This window comes from Lichenostomus cassidix, chromosome 12 (genome assembly GCF_008360975.1).
Source record: "Lichenostomus cassidix isolate B80296 chromosome 12, HeHo_3.0, whole genome shotgun sequence".
In the NCBI taxonomy this organism is placed as follows: Eukaryota; Metazoa; Chordata; class Aves; order Passeriformes; family Meliphagidae; genus Lichenostomus; species Lichenostomus cassidix.
The window spans coordinates 18,152,317-18,169,195 of NC_139493.1; the positions used below are offsets into that span (position 1 = coordinate 18,152,317).

The window sequence follows — 16,879 nt, forward strand, 5'->3', positions numbered from 1 at the left end:
CGTTCTGGGAAGTTTGCTCGCACGCTGGATTTAAAGGGCAGCCCGGCGATCTCGTTTCGGGCGAGAAAACAGAGCTGAGCTGTTTTAAACTCCGTTCGCAGCCCCAGAGCTTCCCCTGCGCTTCTGGGCACTTCCCTGAGCTGCCGTCCTGCTCGCAGGCTGGACAGGACTTCATTCATGGCAGGGAAACTCTCAGTGCTCTGCTTGTGAGCCTCCAGCAACTGCCGCTTGCAGGGAAGGATGAATCGCCAAGAAGAGCTGCAATAAAAGGCATTTAAAAAATAATTTCATCACAGATTTAATTTCAAACAGCCAGGAAAAGTATCCCAGCGGTGTGTTTGGGAGGCAGGGCTCTTTCCCTGTATTCCTTGTTAATGCAAATCCTGTTCAGCACAGCTCTGTGTCTGTATTTCCCGGCTGATGGTGTAAGTGGAATATGGACATAAATCCAGATCTCAGAAACCCTTTTCACCTCCAGAGCTTCGGTTGCTGTGGCAATCTGGATTAGTGTCACCTGTGGGCACCCTCTTCTTATAAAGGAAAACGTTTCATGAGGAAGCAAGCCGAGCTGTGATTAGAGAGTAATAAAGAACATCTCTGGATTGCCATGCAGGACAGGGCTGCATAAATAACTGTGTGCTTTGCCACAGCCCAAATCAAGCTGGGAATTGAAAATTCATTACCATGGCCTGAACCATGGCAATCCAGGCTCATGAAAATGTATGCTGTGGAGGCTGAGGTTTAGGTGTGCCCAAAGTAGATGGTTACCTTTAGAGAGATGTGTACATGCTTGACAGCAGCCAATTTATTTTATTTCTGAGCAGTTTTACAAATATTAGTGCTCTAATTCTTTTTTCTTTTTAACTCCCACCTTCCTCAAGACACACTCCGTTAGAAAAAATGTGCAAATATTCAGGATTATTAGAATTGGGTCTCATTTTTGGACTTTAGATCCACACTGACCACTGAGCCAGGAATTTGTACACCACGTCCTGATTTCACACAGCCACACTTGGATTTGTTACTTTTCCACTCTGAAATTTTGGCTTCAAATCATAAGGTTGGATCCAAGCCCAGGGCTAACACCTGAAAATAATTTAGACCTGTTAACATCTCTGTTCTTACCTAGGCAAACTGACTTCTTTCGTGGGAGGGAAAAGGTAAAAAAAGCTGAAATCTTGCTCAGGAAGTTCAAGCTCCCAGAAAGCTGTGAACCCCCAGGCAGGTGTGTCAGAGCCTCTGTGATCAGCATTCTGGGCTTTTGATTTCCAAACCTCACAACCCTCACTCAGTGAGACTGGGGAGTGATGGAGGAATTCATTGGGAACCATTGCTTGGTTTCCATGTGACATCACAGGGCTGCTCTTACAGATGATCTAAACAGAGCAATTTGAGGGCTGTTGCTGTAAAATTCAAATAATAAAGACATATGCTGGGCAAAGGCTCTTCCCTACCTGTCCCTGAGGCACATTTTGTCCAGGATTCTCCAGAACAACACACCCAGCTGTGTTCCAAAGACTTTTATATGAAAAACAATCGAACTAATTGTATAATCAATAGAAAAATACTATGCTTGGAACAAAATTTAAAAATAATTTCATGTCAAGGGCTATCTTCTAGATAGAGATGAGAATTAAATACTTCCAACTGGATGCGTGGGAATGCAAAAATGCTGAAGGTAAATCTCATGTGCTGCTCGTGCCAATGCCATTAACACACATTAGCTATGGTTTCACCTGGTGTTGCCTGCAGGGATAATTCTGGTGGGTTTCTCAGAGTCCCCCAAAGCCAGGTGGGGTATTGAAATGATGATCACACCTACAGAAGGGAATGACCCTAAGAGAGGCTCCCAGTGAATGTATTCCCAGCTGGCATTAGGAGGGGTGGGGTGGGAAATGCTGTATGTTCTGAAACCTCAGCAGAACTCCTATTTTCTGATGTAGCTTCATTCTGAAACAGTTTTGTCAAAGTCTGGCTGAGTTTAGACAGTGACATACTGACATCGTGGCTTTGAAAGGGATTTCAATATGCCTGGAAAGCTCTGTACTCAGGAATTCATTCTCACCAATGCAGGAAAATGTGCTTTTAGTCTGTGGATCAGAGGAGACAAGTGCTGCCTGTGCCCTGTGCTGCTGTGAGGCAGTGCTGGAGTTCCTGGTACCTCCCAGCAGCACCAGCAAGATTTAGGGCTTGGCTTGAAACTCCATTGTCCTTTTTCATATTGGGTAGTGCAGTGGTTGGCATTGGATGAGGAAAATGACTTTTAGGGAGTTTAAAAGGAGTCTCAGTGCTCTGGAGCCAGGCTGGGAGAGCTGGAGGTGCTCACCTGGAGAAGAGAAGAATCCAGGAGAGCTCAGAGCCACTTCCAGTGCCTAAAGGAGCTTCAGGAGAGCTGGAGAGGGACTGGGGACAAGGGATGGAGGGACAGGACACAGGGAATGGCTTCCCACTGCCAGAGGGCAGGGATGGATGGGATATTGGGAAGGAATTGTTCCTGTGAGGGTAGTCAGACCCTGGCACAGGGTGCCCAGAGAAGCTGTGCTGCCCCTGGATCCCTGGCAGTGTCCAAGGCCAGGTTGGACAGGGCTTGGAGCAACCTGGGACAGTGGAAGGTGTCCCAGTCATTGCAAGGGTGGAGCCGGGTGACCTTTAAAGTCCCTCCCAACCCAAATCACTCCATGGTTCCTTTAAAAGGAGCCCCAGTCTCAGCACCCATTCTGTATTACAGTTAGGTCTTGACCTCATAAAACAAAAAGATTATTCTGAAAAGAACAGGAATATTCCTTGACTAACATTTAAGCAAAATAATAACATATCTGAAACAATAGTCGAGAAATCATAGCCAACATTTTATTAATGCAAGCAGACTGAAATAAATTTTCTATTTGTACAAATGGAATGATACCAGAGCTTCCTTCACTAGCCAGAGTGTTCTGATGGCAATTTCCCTTTGGTTTGAGAAGTTAGCCACGACATCACAGCAAACAATGTCACTGCACTCCTGAAGGGTGGAAGAGTTCCAGAGCTCCCTGCTTCTGTTCTGGTTCAGCCACCACTGGCTAAAAAGAAGCACAGAAGTTCATTTATCAAGGGATAAATGATATCAGTCACTGATTCCTCCAATTCCTCATGCACACAGAAGAAATCACACTTGGCAGTTTTTCACTCAAAGTCTAGTGCTGAACAGCTAATGTCTGGTTTCTAATGAAGCACAAGAAAATCAAGAGGGTTGGGGGATGAGCCATGGTGTTTGGTGAGGTGTGCAATAGCAGAACAAGGCAGCAAACCTGACTGCAGGCAGATTTGCAATCAGCCTCTTCTCTTCCCCATGAGAATCCGAATTTTGTACAGCACTTCTCACTCTGGAGGGATTTTCTGTGCTGTGGGTTCTCAGGGGCCTTGGTGTTGTTTCCTACAAAACATTAATGTCTCCCAGCAGCAGTGTGGGTATTAATTGCCATTAATTGCTGTGTCCTCTAACAGCCCCAGAGAGCTCCACTAAACCCACTGAGCTCCTGCTGGGCTTCCCCTGAATCCCAGAGTGAACTCCTACTGAAACTGGGATATTTCCGTCTCTGGAGGGGACAGGTGATGGCTGAGGGACATCAGCCTGGGAGCTGAGGGGGGACAGGCAGCACTGCCAGGGCAGGAAAACCCAGGATAACCCAGGGCTGGGGACATCCTGGGATAACCCAGGGGTGAGGAAAACCCAGGGGTGTGGAAAATACAGGGCTGAGGATAATCCAGGGCTAAGGAAAACCCAGGATAACCCAGGTCTGAGGATAACCCAGGATAATCCAGCGCTGGGGATAACCCAGAGCTGAGGATAACCCAGGATAGCCCGGGGCTGAGGATAACCCAGGGCTGAGGATAATGCGGGGCTGAGGATAACCCAGGGTTTCAGGATATCCCAGGGCTGAGGATTCCCCAGGGCTGAGGAAAATCCAGAGTTTTAGGATAACCTGAAGCTGGGGATAACCCAGGGTTTTAGTATATCCAAAATTTGAGGATAACCCAGGGCTGCAGGATACCCCAGGGTTTTAGGATACCCCAGGGCTGCAGGATGTCTCAGGGTTTCAGGATCCCCCAGGGCTGCAGGACAGCCCCCTGTGCCTGGCAGTGCTGGGGTTCCCTCCTGCCCCTGCCCTGTCCCTTCCCAGCCCATTTTCCAAGCCCAGCCCTGCACACTGCTCATCCTCCCCGGGCACTGCTCACAGCATTTCCCTGCTGGTTTGGGTTCCACTCAGCCTGTGAGCTGTGGCAAAGAGCACTGACCTCTGCTGCACAGGGCTTGTCCTCACAGCCTTTCCCAAAGCTCTGTCCCTGCAGTGACATGCCACAGCCCCCTCGCTGGCCCTGCCAGCTGCCAGGCAGTTTGAGTCTGCTCAGAGCCCTCTGCTTGGGCTGCCTGCTCCGTGCTTTGGCTTCTGGCAGTGCAGAGTACAGTTTGTCACCTCGAGCAGCCTGATTGTCTCTTCGTTGTGGCAAATAAATCTTATTTGAGAGCAGCTGCAGGCAAGATTCTCCTCGATTTGTTGCCTGCTGGATGCTTTGCCTCTGTTCTCCTCCTTGATTCTCATTTAGCACTGCAATTACCTCTAAAATCCACTTTCAGTTTACCTGATCGACTCACACTACACATCCTGTACCAAACCTGTATGATCACATTGAAAATTCAGAGTCAGAATAGCCTTTCCCAAAGTTTGTAAGCTCCAGAAAAGCTCACAAAATAGATGAGATTCCATGGATTTTATATTCCAGTGCCTCTGTACGAATTACAGCCTACTTCAGACAGGAGGGTATTTATAGCTGTCACCTCTGAAATACTACAGTAAAAAACCACAGTTTACAGTCACAGCAATTTGGGTAATTGTTTTATAAGGTGGCAAAATGTTGCCTGACTTTAGAGGTAGCAGTTTTGCAAGCAGCTGGTGGAAGGATGAATCAAACACCGACAGGCCAGAATCAAAATATAATTTGTTTCTGCAAAGTTCTTGTCTTCAGAATTTCTGCCAGAGATCTGTGGCAACTTATCTCATTGATTCACTGCAACCACACTTCATGTTCTCCTTCTTAATGACGATTTCTGTCTTCATGCTGTGCAGGAACAGAAAACAGAAGAGTTTTCAGCCATCAGATCCCTTTGAGCTGATTTAGATCAGTGTGATTTTGGAATGGACAAAGCAGCTGTGGGGACAAAGGTGTTTGGGGTGGCTCTCCTGGGGATCAGGTGGAGTCACTCCACACCCCAGGGTCACCTCCAGCCTTGCCTGGTGTCAGGGAGCACATGGAGAGCACCAGGAGGTGCTGGGGGCAGCCAGAGGTGAACACAGGGAGCTCAGAACTCCCAACTGCCCCAATTCCCAATTCACAATTCCCAATTCCCATCTGTATTTGAGGGAACTGAGGTATCCCTGGGACCTGTTTGGTTCACAAACTACTTTAACCTTCTCTTCTGGGTAAAGGAGTCACAGTTCAGGTGATCTTCTCTCTCCCTGGCACACTAATAGATTAAATCTCTTTACCCACTTGACCTTTCCATTTCTTCACTGCCCCTGTGCCTGAAAAGACAACCCAAACCACCTTGGATTCCCCCTTGGCTGGGAGTATCAACCATTTCTCCTTGCAGACAGTTTCACACCTCCTTCCAGCTGCCAAGTGGAAGATGTGTCTGCACATCTGCAGCCTGTGCCTGTGAGGTTTTCTGTGAGGCCAGGGCTGGGCTGGCCCTGCTGGTGACAGAGCTCCTGCCTGGCTGAGCCCCACTCCATCTGCAAATCGTGTTTGCTGCAAACCAAACAGACCAGAGAAAGTACATCTGCTGCTTGTTTATTGATTTAGGGCTCTTCCTGCCTGTTTCTGGGAAAGAAAGAAAAAAAAAAAAAGATGGATAAAAGGCCACCTTCGTTATTTCACTTTTAATTTCCTTTCTCCAAAGTAAGCAAAGCAAAATTAGATTTAGGCTGATGCATATTCCACAAATAAATTACATGGAACTAGAGTGGTTAAATGAACTTTGCTTGGGGATTATTGGAAAGATAAATATTTAAACACTGAACTTGAGGTAAGTCATGTTTATGCAACATCTGGGGTTTTTTGTCACTGCTTCTCCACCCCCTCTTTTTTCCCTATTGTGGCTTTTCTAGTCAGCTCAGCCCTGAGCACAGGAAAGCAGGGTGGATACCAATACCACCTTCAGAAAATTGGCTTGTCTGCTTCGTTGCCAGCAGAGGGGTTTTTGAACTTTTTTTTTAGATTATCTTTGCCTGGTTCTATTTTTATTAGATGTCTTTGATTGTATTTCACACCACGTCTTGGTTAGAAGAATTCAAAGTGAGTTTAGAAGAATCCAAATTATATCTCTCGGGGGAGAAAAAAAAAATCAGCTTGTATTTAAGTCTGAATATTGTTCAAAAACACTTCAATTGCAGCAGAACTTACAACCCTTTGAGCACCACAAAGCCTAAATTGGAAGGTTTTATTTTAAATTAATAGACTTATAACTGCAGGATGACACTTTACTAACCAGACATAGAAACTCCAGGAAATTTCTGCAGTAGGGAAGGATAGGGATTTCCATTACAGATGGAAAAATGCAAACAACACAGATGGGAACTGTGCTGGGTCACTGAATTACCTGCACTGAGGAGCAGCCAAGGTGATGATAGGGCCTGGAGGGATTGTGGAGTTTTATCAAACCAAAACATCTCTTTCTGCAGTAAAAAACATGTTAGGCATATTTAAGAAATCTTTAGGTGGCCAAACACTGAAGGTTGGTACAATAAAGTGAGATTTGCCTTTTAAGCTACAAAAAAATCTTCAATTTTACAAAAAATCTTCCATTTTAAAAGGCTGGTGCAGGTGAAACGGTGAGAAGCCATAATTAGTACTAATTATCCTTGCTGTTGTGATGTCAATAAGGCAATAATGAAATGAGCTGGGTTTTCAGATTTTCATGCTCATCTAGAAGTGAAATTTATCCTCTCTAGGGTATGTGTTCAGCCATGAAACACCTGAGATAATTGTCAGGAGTTTGCAAATGGCATTTCATTTCCCACATGGAACCTGGCTGAGTGTATAGGTAGATCAAATCAAAAAGGAAGTATTTTTAGGGATTTTTTAATGGTGTTTTTATATAGACACCTCTGGGCAGTGTCACCAAATTGTCCTCCAGTGCCACCAAATTGTCCTCCAGTGCCAATATCCCCTGGAATGCCCAGGAAAACACAGGCAGGGATGTGTTACACTCCTTGGACCTTACAGGGCTGGCTGATCTCACAGCTTGGATCACACAATTCCTCCCCAAATTCCTGTGGACAAACCACGTCACATCCTGCACCTAACAGCCAGGGGGAAATGTAAAATCACTAGGTAGGATTTGTGCCCAAGAGCCTGGGGTTTGCTTTGGGGTTAGAAAAGATAATAACAAATAGCAAGAGGAGGAGGCAGAGTTGACAGAAGTTTTTCCTCTGCTGCTGCTGAGCAGGAATTTCATGCACAGAACCCAAATCTCACTTTCACTGAAATGGATCCAGGAGGAGAGGAGGATTTTTTCAGGTATTTCCTAGCAAAGAGTACTATGACACACTGCTGATTTTACTTTTGATTTTCCATAGCTCATCACTGAAAATACCAGTGGTAATATAATATAAAATCAGGGCACTCCTAGGGCACAGCATTAATTTTATCATTTTGTTATTTTATCATTTTGTGACCTTTATCATTTTGTTAATGAACTGCTCAGATGTCAGAGTTGTAGCACTAATTCAATTATTTCCTTTCCACACTACAAGTTTTGAGTTATTTGTTTTTTTGGTGGGATTTTTCTCTTCCCAAATTCCTGGCAGCTCCACACTGAGGGTCTCAGCACCACCCTTGGCTGTGGATGCCATGAGCTGGAAATTATTGGGCAGAAATGTTGATTTGAATAAAGTTAATTAATCCTTTGACAAACTCTCTACATTTGGATTACAAATTAAGCCTCACAGAAGAAGAATATGGATTCCTTCCTTTTCTCAACAGGAAAAAATAATCCTCTATCACCTTCTGAGAGACGAGGAAAAGGAATTTTCTGCTTTCTGAAAGTGATTGAATTTGCTGCTTGTCCCTATTCATTCTCTGTAATTATTAATTGAGGGAACAGAAGGGAAGGCAGGCCACACCTAAATCATCTACAAAAACCACATGCAATATATTGAAAATATCTGGCCATTTCAGAAGAGCAATGCAATGGTATTTTACAGATTTCAGGCATTTTAAATAGGTTCTGACCAGTAATTAATGATATTGAACCTTTGAATTCAGCTTGTAATGTGGACAAGGAACATTTGATGTTACAAACTTACATCAGCAGAGGAGTGAAAATCCAAAGCCTTTCAAGCCTTAAGGAGGATGGTTTGATCACTTAGTGCTCCCAGGAGAGTTCCCAAAGCTCTGTGGTGTCACACCAGGGAATCCACAGATGTCATCCCTGATTCTGAGAGAATTAATGCCATGAGGAGCCATGACCTGTGTCAGAATGACTGCCTGTGAATGCACACCTTCCTTAATTCACATTTCTTCAGCAGCTTCACAACTCTGGGTCAAATCTGGATTTGGCAATTCCATCGGTACAACTCCTGTTTCAGGTAGTTTTTGTCTGTGCCTCCAACCAGCTTCAGTGCAGCTGCAATCACTCGGGGAGTTGCCTGTCACTGGCTCAGGAAACAGAGGAGCAAATGGAAAATTGCAGGAATTCTGTGTGTCCTGAGTCCCCCTGGTGCTGCCTGCACTCTTTATTTACCTAGCACAAGTAGGAAAAGGGTGAAGAACCCACAGCTGTGGGGCTGCTGGTGCTAGGATCAGGAATTTAAAATAATTAGAAATATTGCAGTTGCTGCATTATTCTTTAATTGGAATGTGGGAGTGTTGGCCATTGGCTTCCAGTTTCCCCATGGGGATGCAGGAGCCCAGATCCCAGGGCAGCTCCAGTTCCCAGTTCCCTGCAGGCACAGGGCTGACATCCCAAATCCTCTCATTTCAGTATCCTGTAAGGACTACACTGATTTACTCCAAAGTTAACACATGAAGCCCACTACAGAATCCATTTTGGGGCACTCAGCTACATTGAAAGAATTCAACTGAACTGCCTTGAAAATGATGAAATAAATGGTTGTTCTGTAAAATAAACTGATAGTAAAGAGTTAAGTGGGATGCAAATGATGTCCTGAGTGAAAAACACCTGTAGCCATTTGGAGAGGGAAAAGATGGATGTTGTTAAACCATGATATGATGATTTATAATGATGGTTTTTCAGACAGGATATTACAGCCACTCTTTTTTTGGGCCAAAACCCCAAATCCTCTCATCTCACAGTCCTGTAAGGACTACACTGATTTACTCCAAAGTTAACACATGAAGCCCACTACAGAATGCATTTTGGAAGCACTCAACACCACTGAAAGAACTCTTTTCAACTGGACTGCCTCAAAAAGGATTAAATATATGGTGTTCTGTAAAACAAACTGATAGTAACATGTTAATTGGCATGCAAATGAGCTCCTGAATGAAAAATACCTCTAGCTATTTGGAGAGGGAAAAGATGGATGTTGTTAAACCATGATATGATGATTTATAGTGATGATTTTTCAGGCAGGATATTACAGCCACTTTTGAAGCCCATCTATGCTGTTTTATTTCCATTACAGGTCTAATAATTTCTATTATTTAGTGTCTCACTCTCCCCTGTCCCTGAGCCCTTCCAGGCACAGTTAACCATGGCAGTGTTTGATTTCTCACTCTCAGGGAAGTGCCCAGGCTGCCAAGGGGTATTAAAGCCTTTCTGCCTCACCCAGCTCATCCCAAATCCCAGTGGGAAGGTGGAAATAACCATGAGATTTGTCCAGTCATTAACAGAGGGAATTTAATTCATTAATTTATTAATATATATTTTAGTTCAGAGTATATTTCAGTTCAGCAAAGCCACTTCCACTCTCACTATTTCTCAGTTTGAAATGTAGGAATTGACTTCTGCTCTCCAGATATCTGAAGGATTCTGCTTCCCAATGGTTTTGTTATTAATTCCCTTTATTTGTGAAATGAAATCTGTTTGTTCTGCAAGGGAAAGTGTCTGCAAATTCTCAGATGAAAGCAGGACCAGTGGTACCTAAGTCACAGCAGTGAAGCATCCAGCTTATCCAAAGTCCAGGTTCTGCTGGAACAAAACAGCAAAAGGAGAAGTTAAAACCCCAGAAATGAAAGTGTGTTGACTGAATCCATGTCTGCAACTTTGAGGAGCTGATAAAACATTTGAATGTTGTTTGGATTGCTGACGTTGTGTTGGCAAATGTCAGAGTGTTCCTCAGCTCTTTGTGGCTTTGTTCCTACAGAGCCAAGAGCTTTTCCAGTTGCTACCAATATTTATTACCAATCCGATCATATTCATAGGTGACTATAAATTTTGGAAATTTTATTCCATGTTTGCCAAATATTTTGCTTTCTGTCTACTTAATTATGGTAGTTTATTGCACTGCTATTTAAGTTAGAAATCCTCGTAATCTTTTTTTTTTTTTTTTTAATTCTGCTGTATTTTGTGTGTATTTTATGTGGAAGGGCTCATGCAGTGTAGACACTTCCATCCCTCACATTTATGAACTTGGCAGATTTCTCAGTTTCTCTTGTTGTTCTTTGGGTTTTTCTCCTCAGTTTTTAATTGCCAGAGTAGAATTTTTACTTTGCTGATCTTAAGAAGGCCTTCAAAAAATCAGCAAACTTTTGTCAAATGGCCTTTCCCCCTCAGTGATACTTCTCAAAGCAAACAGCTTTTCTAACAGTAATTACAATATAAGTGGTAATTATCAGTAATTCTAATGTAAATCAAAGGGAAATCCCTGGAGCTGGTAAGTTTTCACTGTCACACTTGTATCATATAAAACATTCTCCAAAGATAGGAATAGTCTGGACTCTGCCTGTTCTGTCAAATAAAAATTCCCAGAAAAGAGCAGGTTGAGAAGCAGAATGGGAGGATTCAGGTCAAGTTTTCTCTGACTTCAATGGGACATTTCAGGATTTGTTTGGCAGAGCAATCCCCTGGACATGGGTTGGTGACAGGGAGGTGCTGAATGATGGCATCTTTGTCCCAGAGCACAGAGGGAAAACTGCGATAATTCAATCAGAGCAGGAGTAAAGGAAAAGCTGTTCAAACCCCAAAATAAATCCAAATTTGAGCCCTGGTTTCACAGGCCTGTCACAGAGTTAGGTACAGAGCTGTGCTGGGATAACTTCATTTTGCCTGGCTGGTTTTTCCTCTCTGAAGTTTGAACTGCAGCATCCAGAGCCTTTCCTGCCTCAGTCTGGGCTGGGATGTGGTGGAGCACGAGGAATTTTGGGATCAGGCTTCGCAGCAAAATGATGTTACTGCATTTTTTCTGAGGGAGAAAGCACAGATTTTTTTTTCTCTTTCTTTTTTGTCTCCTATTCTTTTGTTTTTTCTCCCTGCCAGTTGGTGTTTGTTCCTGCAGCCCACAGAGGATTCCACAGCTTTGGGATCACAGGAAGATGCGTGGTGCCCTTAATTAGAGGATTTTTTAGCCATTTGTATTGCTCTGGTCAGAGCTCTGCCAGCATTTCCATTACAAACCCAGCCTGGTGGTTACAGTTCAGTCACAGAAATGTGCTGCTGCCCTTATGAATCCTGAGTCTGGCAATCATTTGTTCCCCTCCTACCCCCAAAAACCTGAAAAAAAACTAACCCTGGTTTAAAATCTGGAAGTGATACACCAGTGACTAGATGTTGACTAAGCAGGAACTTTGGTTCCTACAGTTTAGCAAGAACTTTATTCCTGAATTCCTGTGTAGGTGACATTTACTGTGCAGTGCTTTTGCAAGTGCTTTTGGTTATTCTGAAAGTAATCAATGTCTCATAGAACCTTTGACAATTCTTAGTTTGCTGGAGCATCAGCTTTGCCTCTGATTGTGTTTATTGTGTCAGAATGTGGGACTAAATGGAGGGTTTGGGGTCTGTGACTCTGTGCTGCTGCTGCCCAGTTTATTACATGTTGAAGGTGTTCAGCTGTTTATTTCTAGTTATTTTTTGTTTCTAGTTCCTTATTTTCTTCTGAGAAATATTAGTGTTTATGCTTGGGGGAGAGAGGGTCAATAAATGCCCATTTTAGGGGGAAAACAGCAGTGCCAACCATGGCCATGACTGGGAGATCTCAAACTTCTTCAAGTGACAGATGGAAGTAAAAGTGGTCATTCACAGCACCTTTTGAGAGACAGAACAATTCCCATTTCGTGGAACAAAGTGTTTTCATGTGCTTCTGTATATTTGATTTCCTACTCAATGATTGGATTATTTGGAATTATTTGGAACTGCATTCTGTGCCTTCCTTAGAAAACTTGGATATTCTGTATCCCAAGCCAGGACCTGCCCTTACAGCAAGTTTTTGTGAATTAAACATCACTGCTTTCACATGTGGTCAGAAAATGTGTTTTCAGCCCTGCTAAATAATGGAAATCAAGGGGAAAAGGGGGTTAATTTGGCATCATTAATGATTATAACCTTGGAGAGTGTGAGCTTGTGGGTCAGAAAATGCAGAAGCAATACTTAAAATGGGAAACAGCAGAAATTCAGTTTAAAAAGTGAAGTTGAAGGAAAGAGGTAAAAAAAAAGGTTAAGATTAGGTTAATTTAAGAAAATTTAAGGATTTGCACCAACTGGCTGTATTGGGAATAACAGAGTCCTCAGGAAACACACCCAGCAAGTCAGCAGAGCACAGGTGATGAGCAGTTTGAGGAACCACACGGCCAGAGCAGCTTTGGCCACATTATAATAAAGAATTCCCTGAACAACATTGCTTTGTCACAGACCTGGTGGTGGCTCAGCTCTCTAACGTGCCTGTTTTGTTTCCCCCCAGCTCACCATGCCAACCTTTCCTGTGGTGGTGAAGATTGGACATGCTCACTCAGGCATGGGAAAGGTGCAGATTCCTCTTGGTGCATGTGGGGAGCCTGGGGTTTGTCCTTCCCTGTGCATGTCAGTCCTGCCCTGGGTATTTCACCCTTTGCTGCCCACACTGTCTCAGATCCCCCTTGCCAATCTCTGCCTGGCTGCTGCTCAAGGAAGCATCTCTTTTGGGGAACAGAAACATGGACCAAGTGGTTTTACAATGAGCACTTTAAGCCTTGCCCTGCGTGGGATGTCCTTTGAACCATGCTGAGATGCTTTCTCGAAGCAAAACCTTGCTTGTCAATTTATTGTCTGCCCTGAAACCCTCCAAGAGTCAAGGTCTGCTGCCCAACCCAGCTGTTGGAGCTGGCAGGGTGGGAAGCTTTGCCTTGGCTCTTTACTGGTTTCAGCTCAACACTGAACTTTGGTTGGTTTCCTGTGTTGGTGTGCTGTCTGTGATTGTTCCTTACCACTGTATAACTGCTGCTTTCTTTCTCCAAAGTAATTGCATTTCAGTGGTGAGTACAGATGTTTTGGTGTCGCTTATCTCACACTGCTGGGCCGATGGGAGAGCATTTAAATCCCAATTTCACTGAGCTCAGGGGCAGTTTCTAGTCACTGCAGAGTTACTGCACGCACTGAAAACACTTCTGTGCTAGAAGTGGTTTAGATTTTGAAACAGTTAATCAGAGAATAGTTACATTTACCATCCCGAATCTCCAAAGCTCTGTGAACATATTTGCCACTAGCAATGGAAATAGAAAAGTGATTTAATTGCAAGTTGTACTGTATGTTATGTTCTCTTGCCTATGAATGTTCTGTTTTGTTTCATATTTAGTAAATCAGTGCAAGTCCAGCAGCCAATTTAATTGAGAGCAGAATGACCCACTAATTAAGCTGCAGTTTCTGTGGATTGCATTTGTGAGCTGTTAGAATGTTTATGCTGCATTTTGGACATTCACCTCGCATTTAGAGAAAAGGGAAATAATACATGGAAATGTTCCCCATATCAAATGTCTGGAAATGAATCTAGATTTTTCTTTTAACCATGAAATATTGAAAACCCTTAAAGATTAAGTGCAATCAGAGAGCAAAGGAAGGTTCCCCTGGCACTCCACCCTCCTTTAGTCACCACCCTCCCTGCTGGCAGCAGGACTCCCAGTGCTCCCAGTTAGACCCCCACATGCCAATAAATGTTCAGAAAACCAAGCTGAAACCAGGCCTTTTGTCTGGTTTGTGGCTCTCAAATGGCAAATCTGTATCTTTCTCCATCAGGGAGCTGGGAGGAAACCCTTAGCCTTGAGGGCTTTCATCTCCACCAAATTCCGTTTAACATGCCACATCCACCTCCCAGCTGTGCCACTCAGGGTCCCTGTGCAGTCCAGTGAAAGCAAACAACGTGCTGGGCTTGCAGAGAGCTGTAAACTCTCCTGATAGTGGGAATTATGGGAAATAAATATGGGTAATAGCAACCCCTGCCTGCTCCCTCACATTCTGTAATGCCCTTTGGCTCCGTGTGGTGCAGTCCCATTGCAGTCCCATTCCCCTTTCCCAGCAGCCCCAAGGCTTCTCTCCCAAGCCCCCTTCACTCCTTGTTCACCAGCCCTGAGCTCACCACGGAGATGTATCCTCCCTGGCCAGAGGTGATGTACCTGTCCTCCCCAAAATCTCCTTGTCCCTCTCCCCCTAGATCAGCATTCCCAATTTTCCATCCCCTCTTATCTCAGGATGTCAAATCTGATGGTTTGGTGCCACTGCCCACATCAGCACAGTGCTCCACACCTGGCAAATCCACTCCTTGAGAGCCCAGCTCCTTCAGAGAAGTGGGGAAAATGGGAATAATGGTTCTGCTGCCTGGAGCAATCCCCCTGTGCTCCCTGGGAATGGGCAACCCCAGGGATATCGGGATCCTTCAGCTCCTTCCTCACAGGAAAAGCTGCTGGGGTGATGTGAGTTCCTGGTGAGCTCCACACACACTCCTGAGAAGAACCAGCTAGGACTCTGTGTCACCTGGAATTTCAGATCACACCTTACAAAATTCCAAAGCCTGCAGCCTTAGCATTGACAAGAACCACTTAAAAAAATAAATATATAAATAAAATTCCACTGTCTGCAAATTGCTTTCTACAGATGAGCAGGTAATATTTTGCCTAGAAAAATGGACATTTTAATGCAGGAATGTTATAGAGATCAGCTAAAATATCAGATAACTTTTTTTTTTGATGCTGTCAAAACCGTGCTTCTCATGAATGCCATTTGCGAAGTGAATTCTGCATTTCATTCCTAATTCCTCTCTTTTCTTTTGTCTGTGCTGTGTTCTTGTGGCTCGATGGCTCCAGATCAAGGTAGACAACCACTACGATTTTCAGGACATAGCCAGCGTGGTAGCTCTCACTCAGACCTACGCCACCACCGAGCCCTTCATAGACTCCAAATATGACATCAGGATCCAAAAGATAGGCAGTAACTACAAAGCATACATGTGAGCCAAATCCTTATGTTCTTTCCTGCTTTTGTTTCGAAATTGATGAGCAGCAGTGAGATTAAAGAGTGTTGGATGAGTCTCTGGGCTGATGCCTCCCCTGGCTTGCTCTCTAAAAAGAGTATTTGAAACTTTCTGGATTTGTCAAAACTCTTTTGAGCAGTTGGTTGTGACTGGGAGGAGGAGAATAAGACACCAGGTGAGCCTGCCAGAGTGGTTTTGCTGTAACTTGTGTTCATTATTTTCATTTAAAGAAAGGAGCAGTTGGAAGAGGGTTTGGTTTAATAGAGGACTTGTTAATTCAAATTTCTTTGTATCTTTTCATCAGTTCAAGAGCAGATTTTCTTCAGGTTTTTCTTCTTCCCCCTAAAGATCGTTGGATGGCATTCATTCACACAAACCTGAATTGTCACACTTTAACAGAACAAAGTCCTCTCCTCTTAACACATTAAAGAAAGAATCCAGTCTTGCAGTCACCTGGATGCGTAAAAACCTCTTCCAATTTTGAAACCCAGGGGTTTGTTTAAAGGCCATGACTGAAGGAGAGCCTCAAAGGGTGTTTCAGCTCCACAGATAACATGGAGCTGGAGGCAGCAGTTGAGCTCTGGTCCTTCTGTTATTTCATATTTTCACTCTGTTTCAGTGATCAGGCAGTGCAATCTGACAAACACTCCTTTCGTTCCTGGTTTTAAGACAGGTCAGATCCTCTCTTGCCTTTGTTCCCTCACACTTACAGTCCTGAGGAGGGGAAATAGAACAGAACATGGATAAAAATACACATTTCTATATGCACACCCACATCCACTCCCAGGGATATTTCCAAAGGAACTCCTGAACATTGGAGGGATCAGAGATTCCTTGTCAGTCATTTGTAAGGTACAGTCAGTGCTTTATCAGTGAAAAACTCCAAGCAAACCATAAATACTGAGAGAAGCTAAAGCTGGAGCTGGGCTAAAGCAAAGGCATAAAATGGTTTATCATTTAAAAGGCCAAGAGCCAAATAATTTAGAACAGCCACGAGAAGATAGAAACTTTGGTGCAGGGTGGGAGAAGGGGAAGAATTGATCTCCTTAGGTTGGGATTGGAAGGTCACAGAGTCCTGACTTGTCACTGAGACATTGCTGTCCAAGATGTGCTGCTCTGCCCTGCCCTGGCTCTGAAGGGACACCTGAGAAACAACATCAGAGGTTTTGCTTTCCCAGAAGAGCTCAGAAACCCCTGCAGTGCTCACTCACCCAGGAGGAGCCTCAGCAGAGCCCAGAGCAGGCTGCAAACACTGTTCCCATGGGTCAGAGCCACCCTGCAGGGTGACACTCCATCCTGCTGGGGTTTGAACCCAAATCAGCCACATTTGGTGAAAACAGCGTGATGGAAATTGGAGTTGTGCACAAGGCAGAACGCTCCAAAAGCTCACAAGGATGCCAAGGTTTCTGGAGGCCTTTGTGGGTGATGTTCAGGGTTTTCAGGGC

General features: G+C 44.2%; 1 protein-coding gene across 1 annotated transcript in view; it reads left to right on the forward strand.

Moving 5' to 3' along the window:
* Nucleotides 1–16,879, forward strand: part of SYN2 (synapsin II) — a 162,197-nt gene that overhangs the window by 106,165 nt on the left and 39,153 nt on the right. Inside the window, exons 6-7 of the mRNA XM_085073065.1 lie at nt 12,897–12,959; nt 15,268–15,410. Of these exons, the coding sequence (XP_084929191.1) occupies nt 12,897–12,959; nt 15,268–15,410 (206 nt within the window). The remainder of the gene's footprint in view (nt 1–12,896; nt 12,960–15,267; nt 15,411–16,879) is intronic.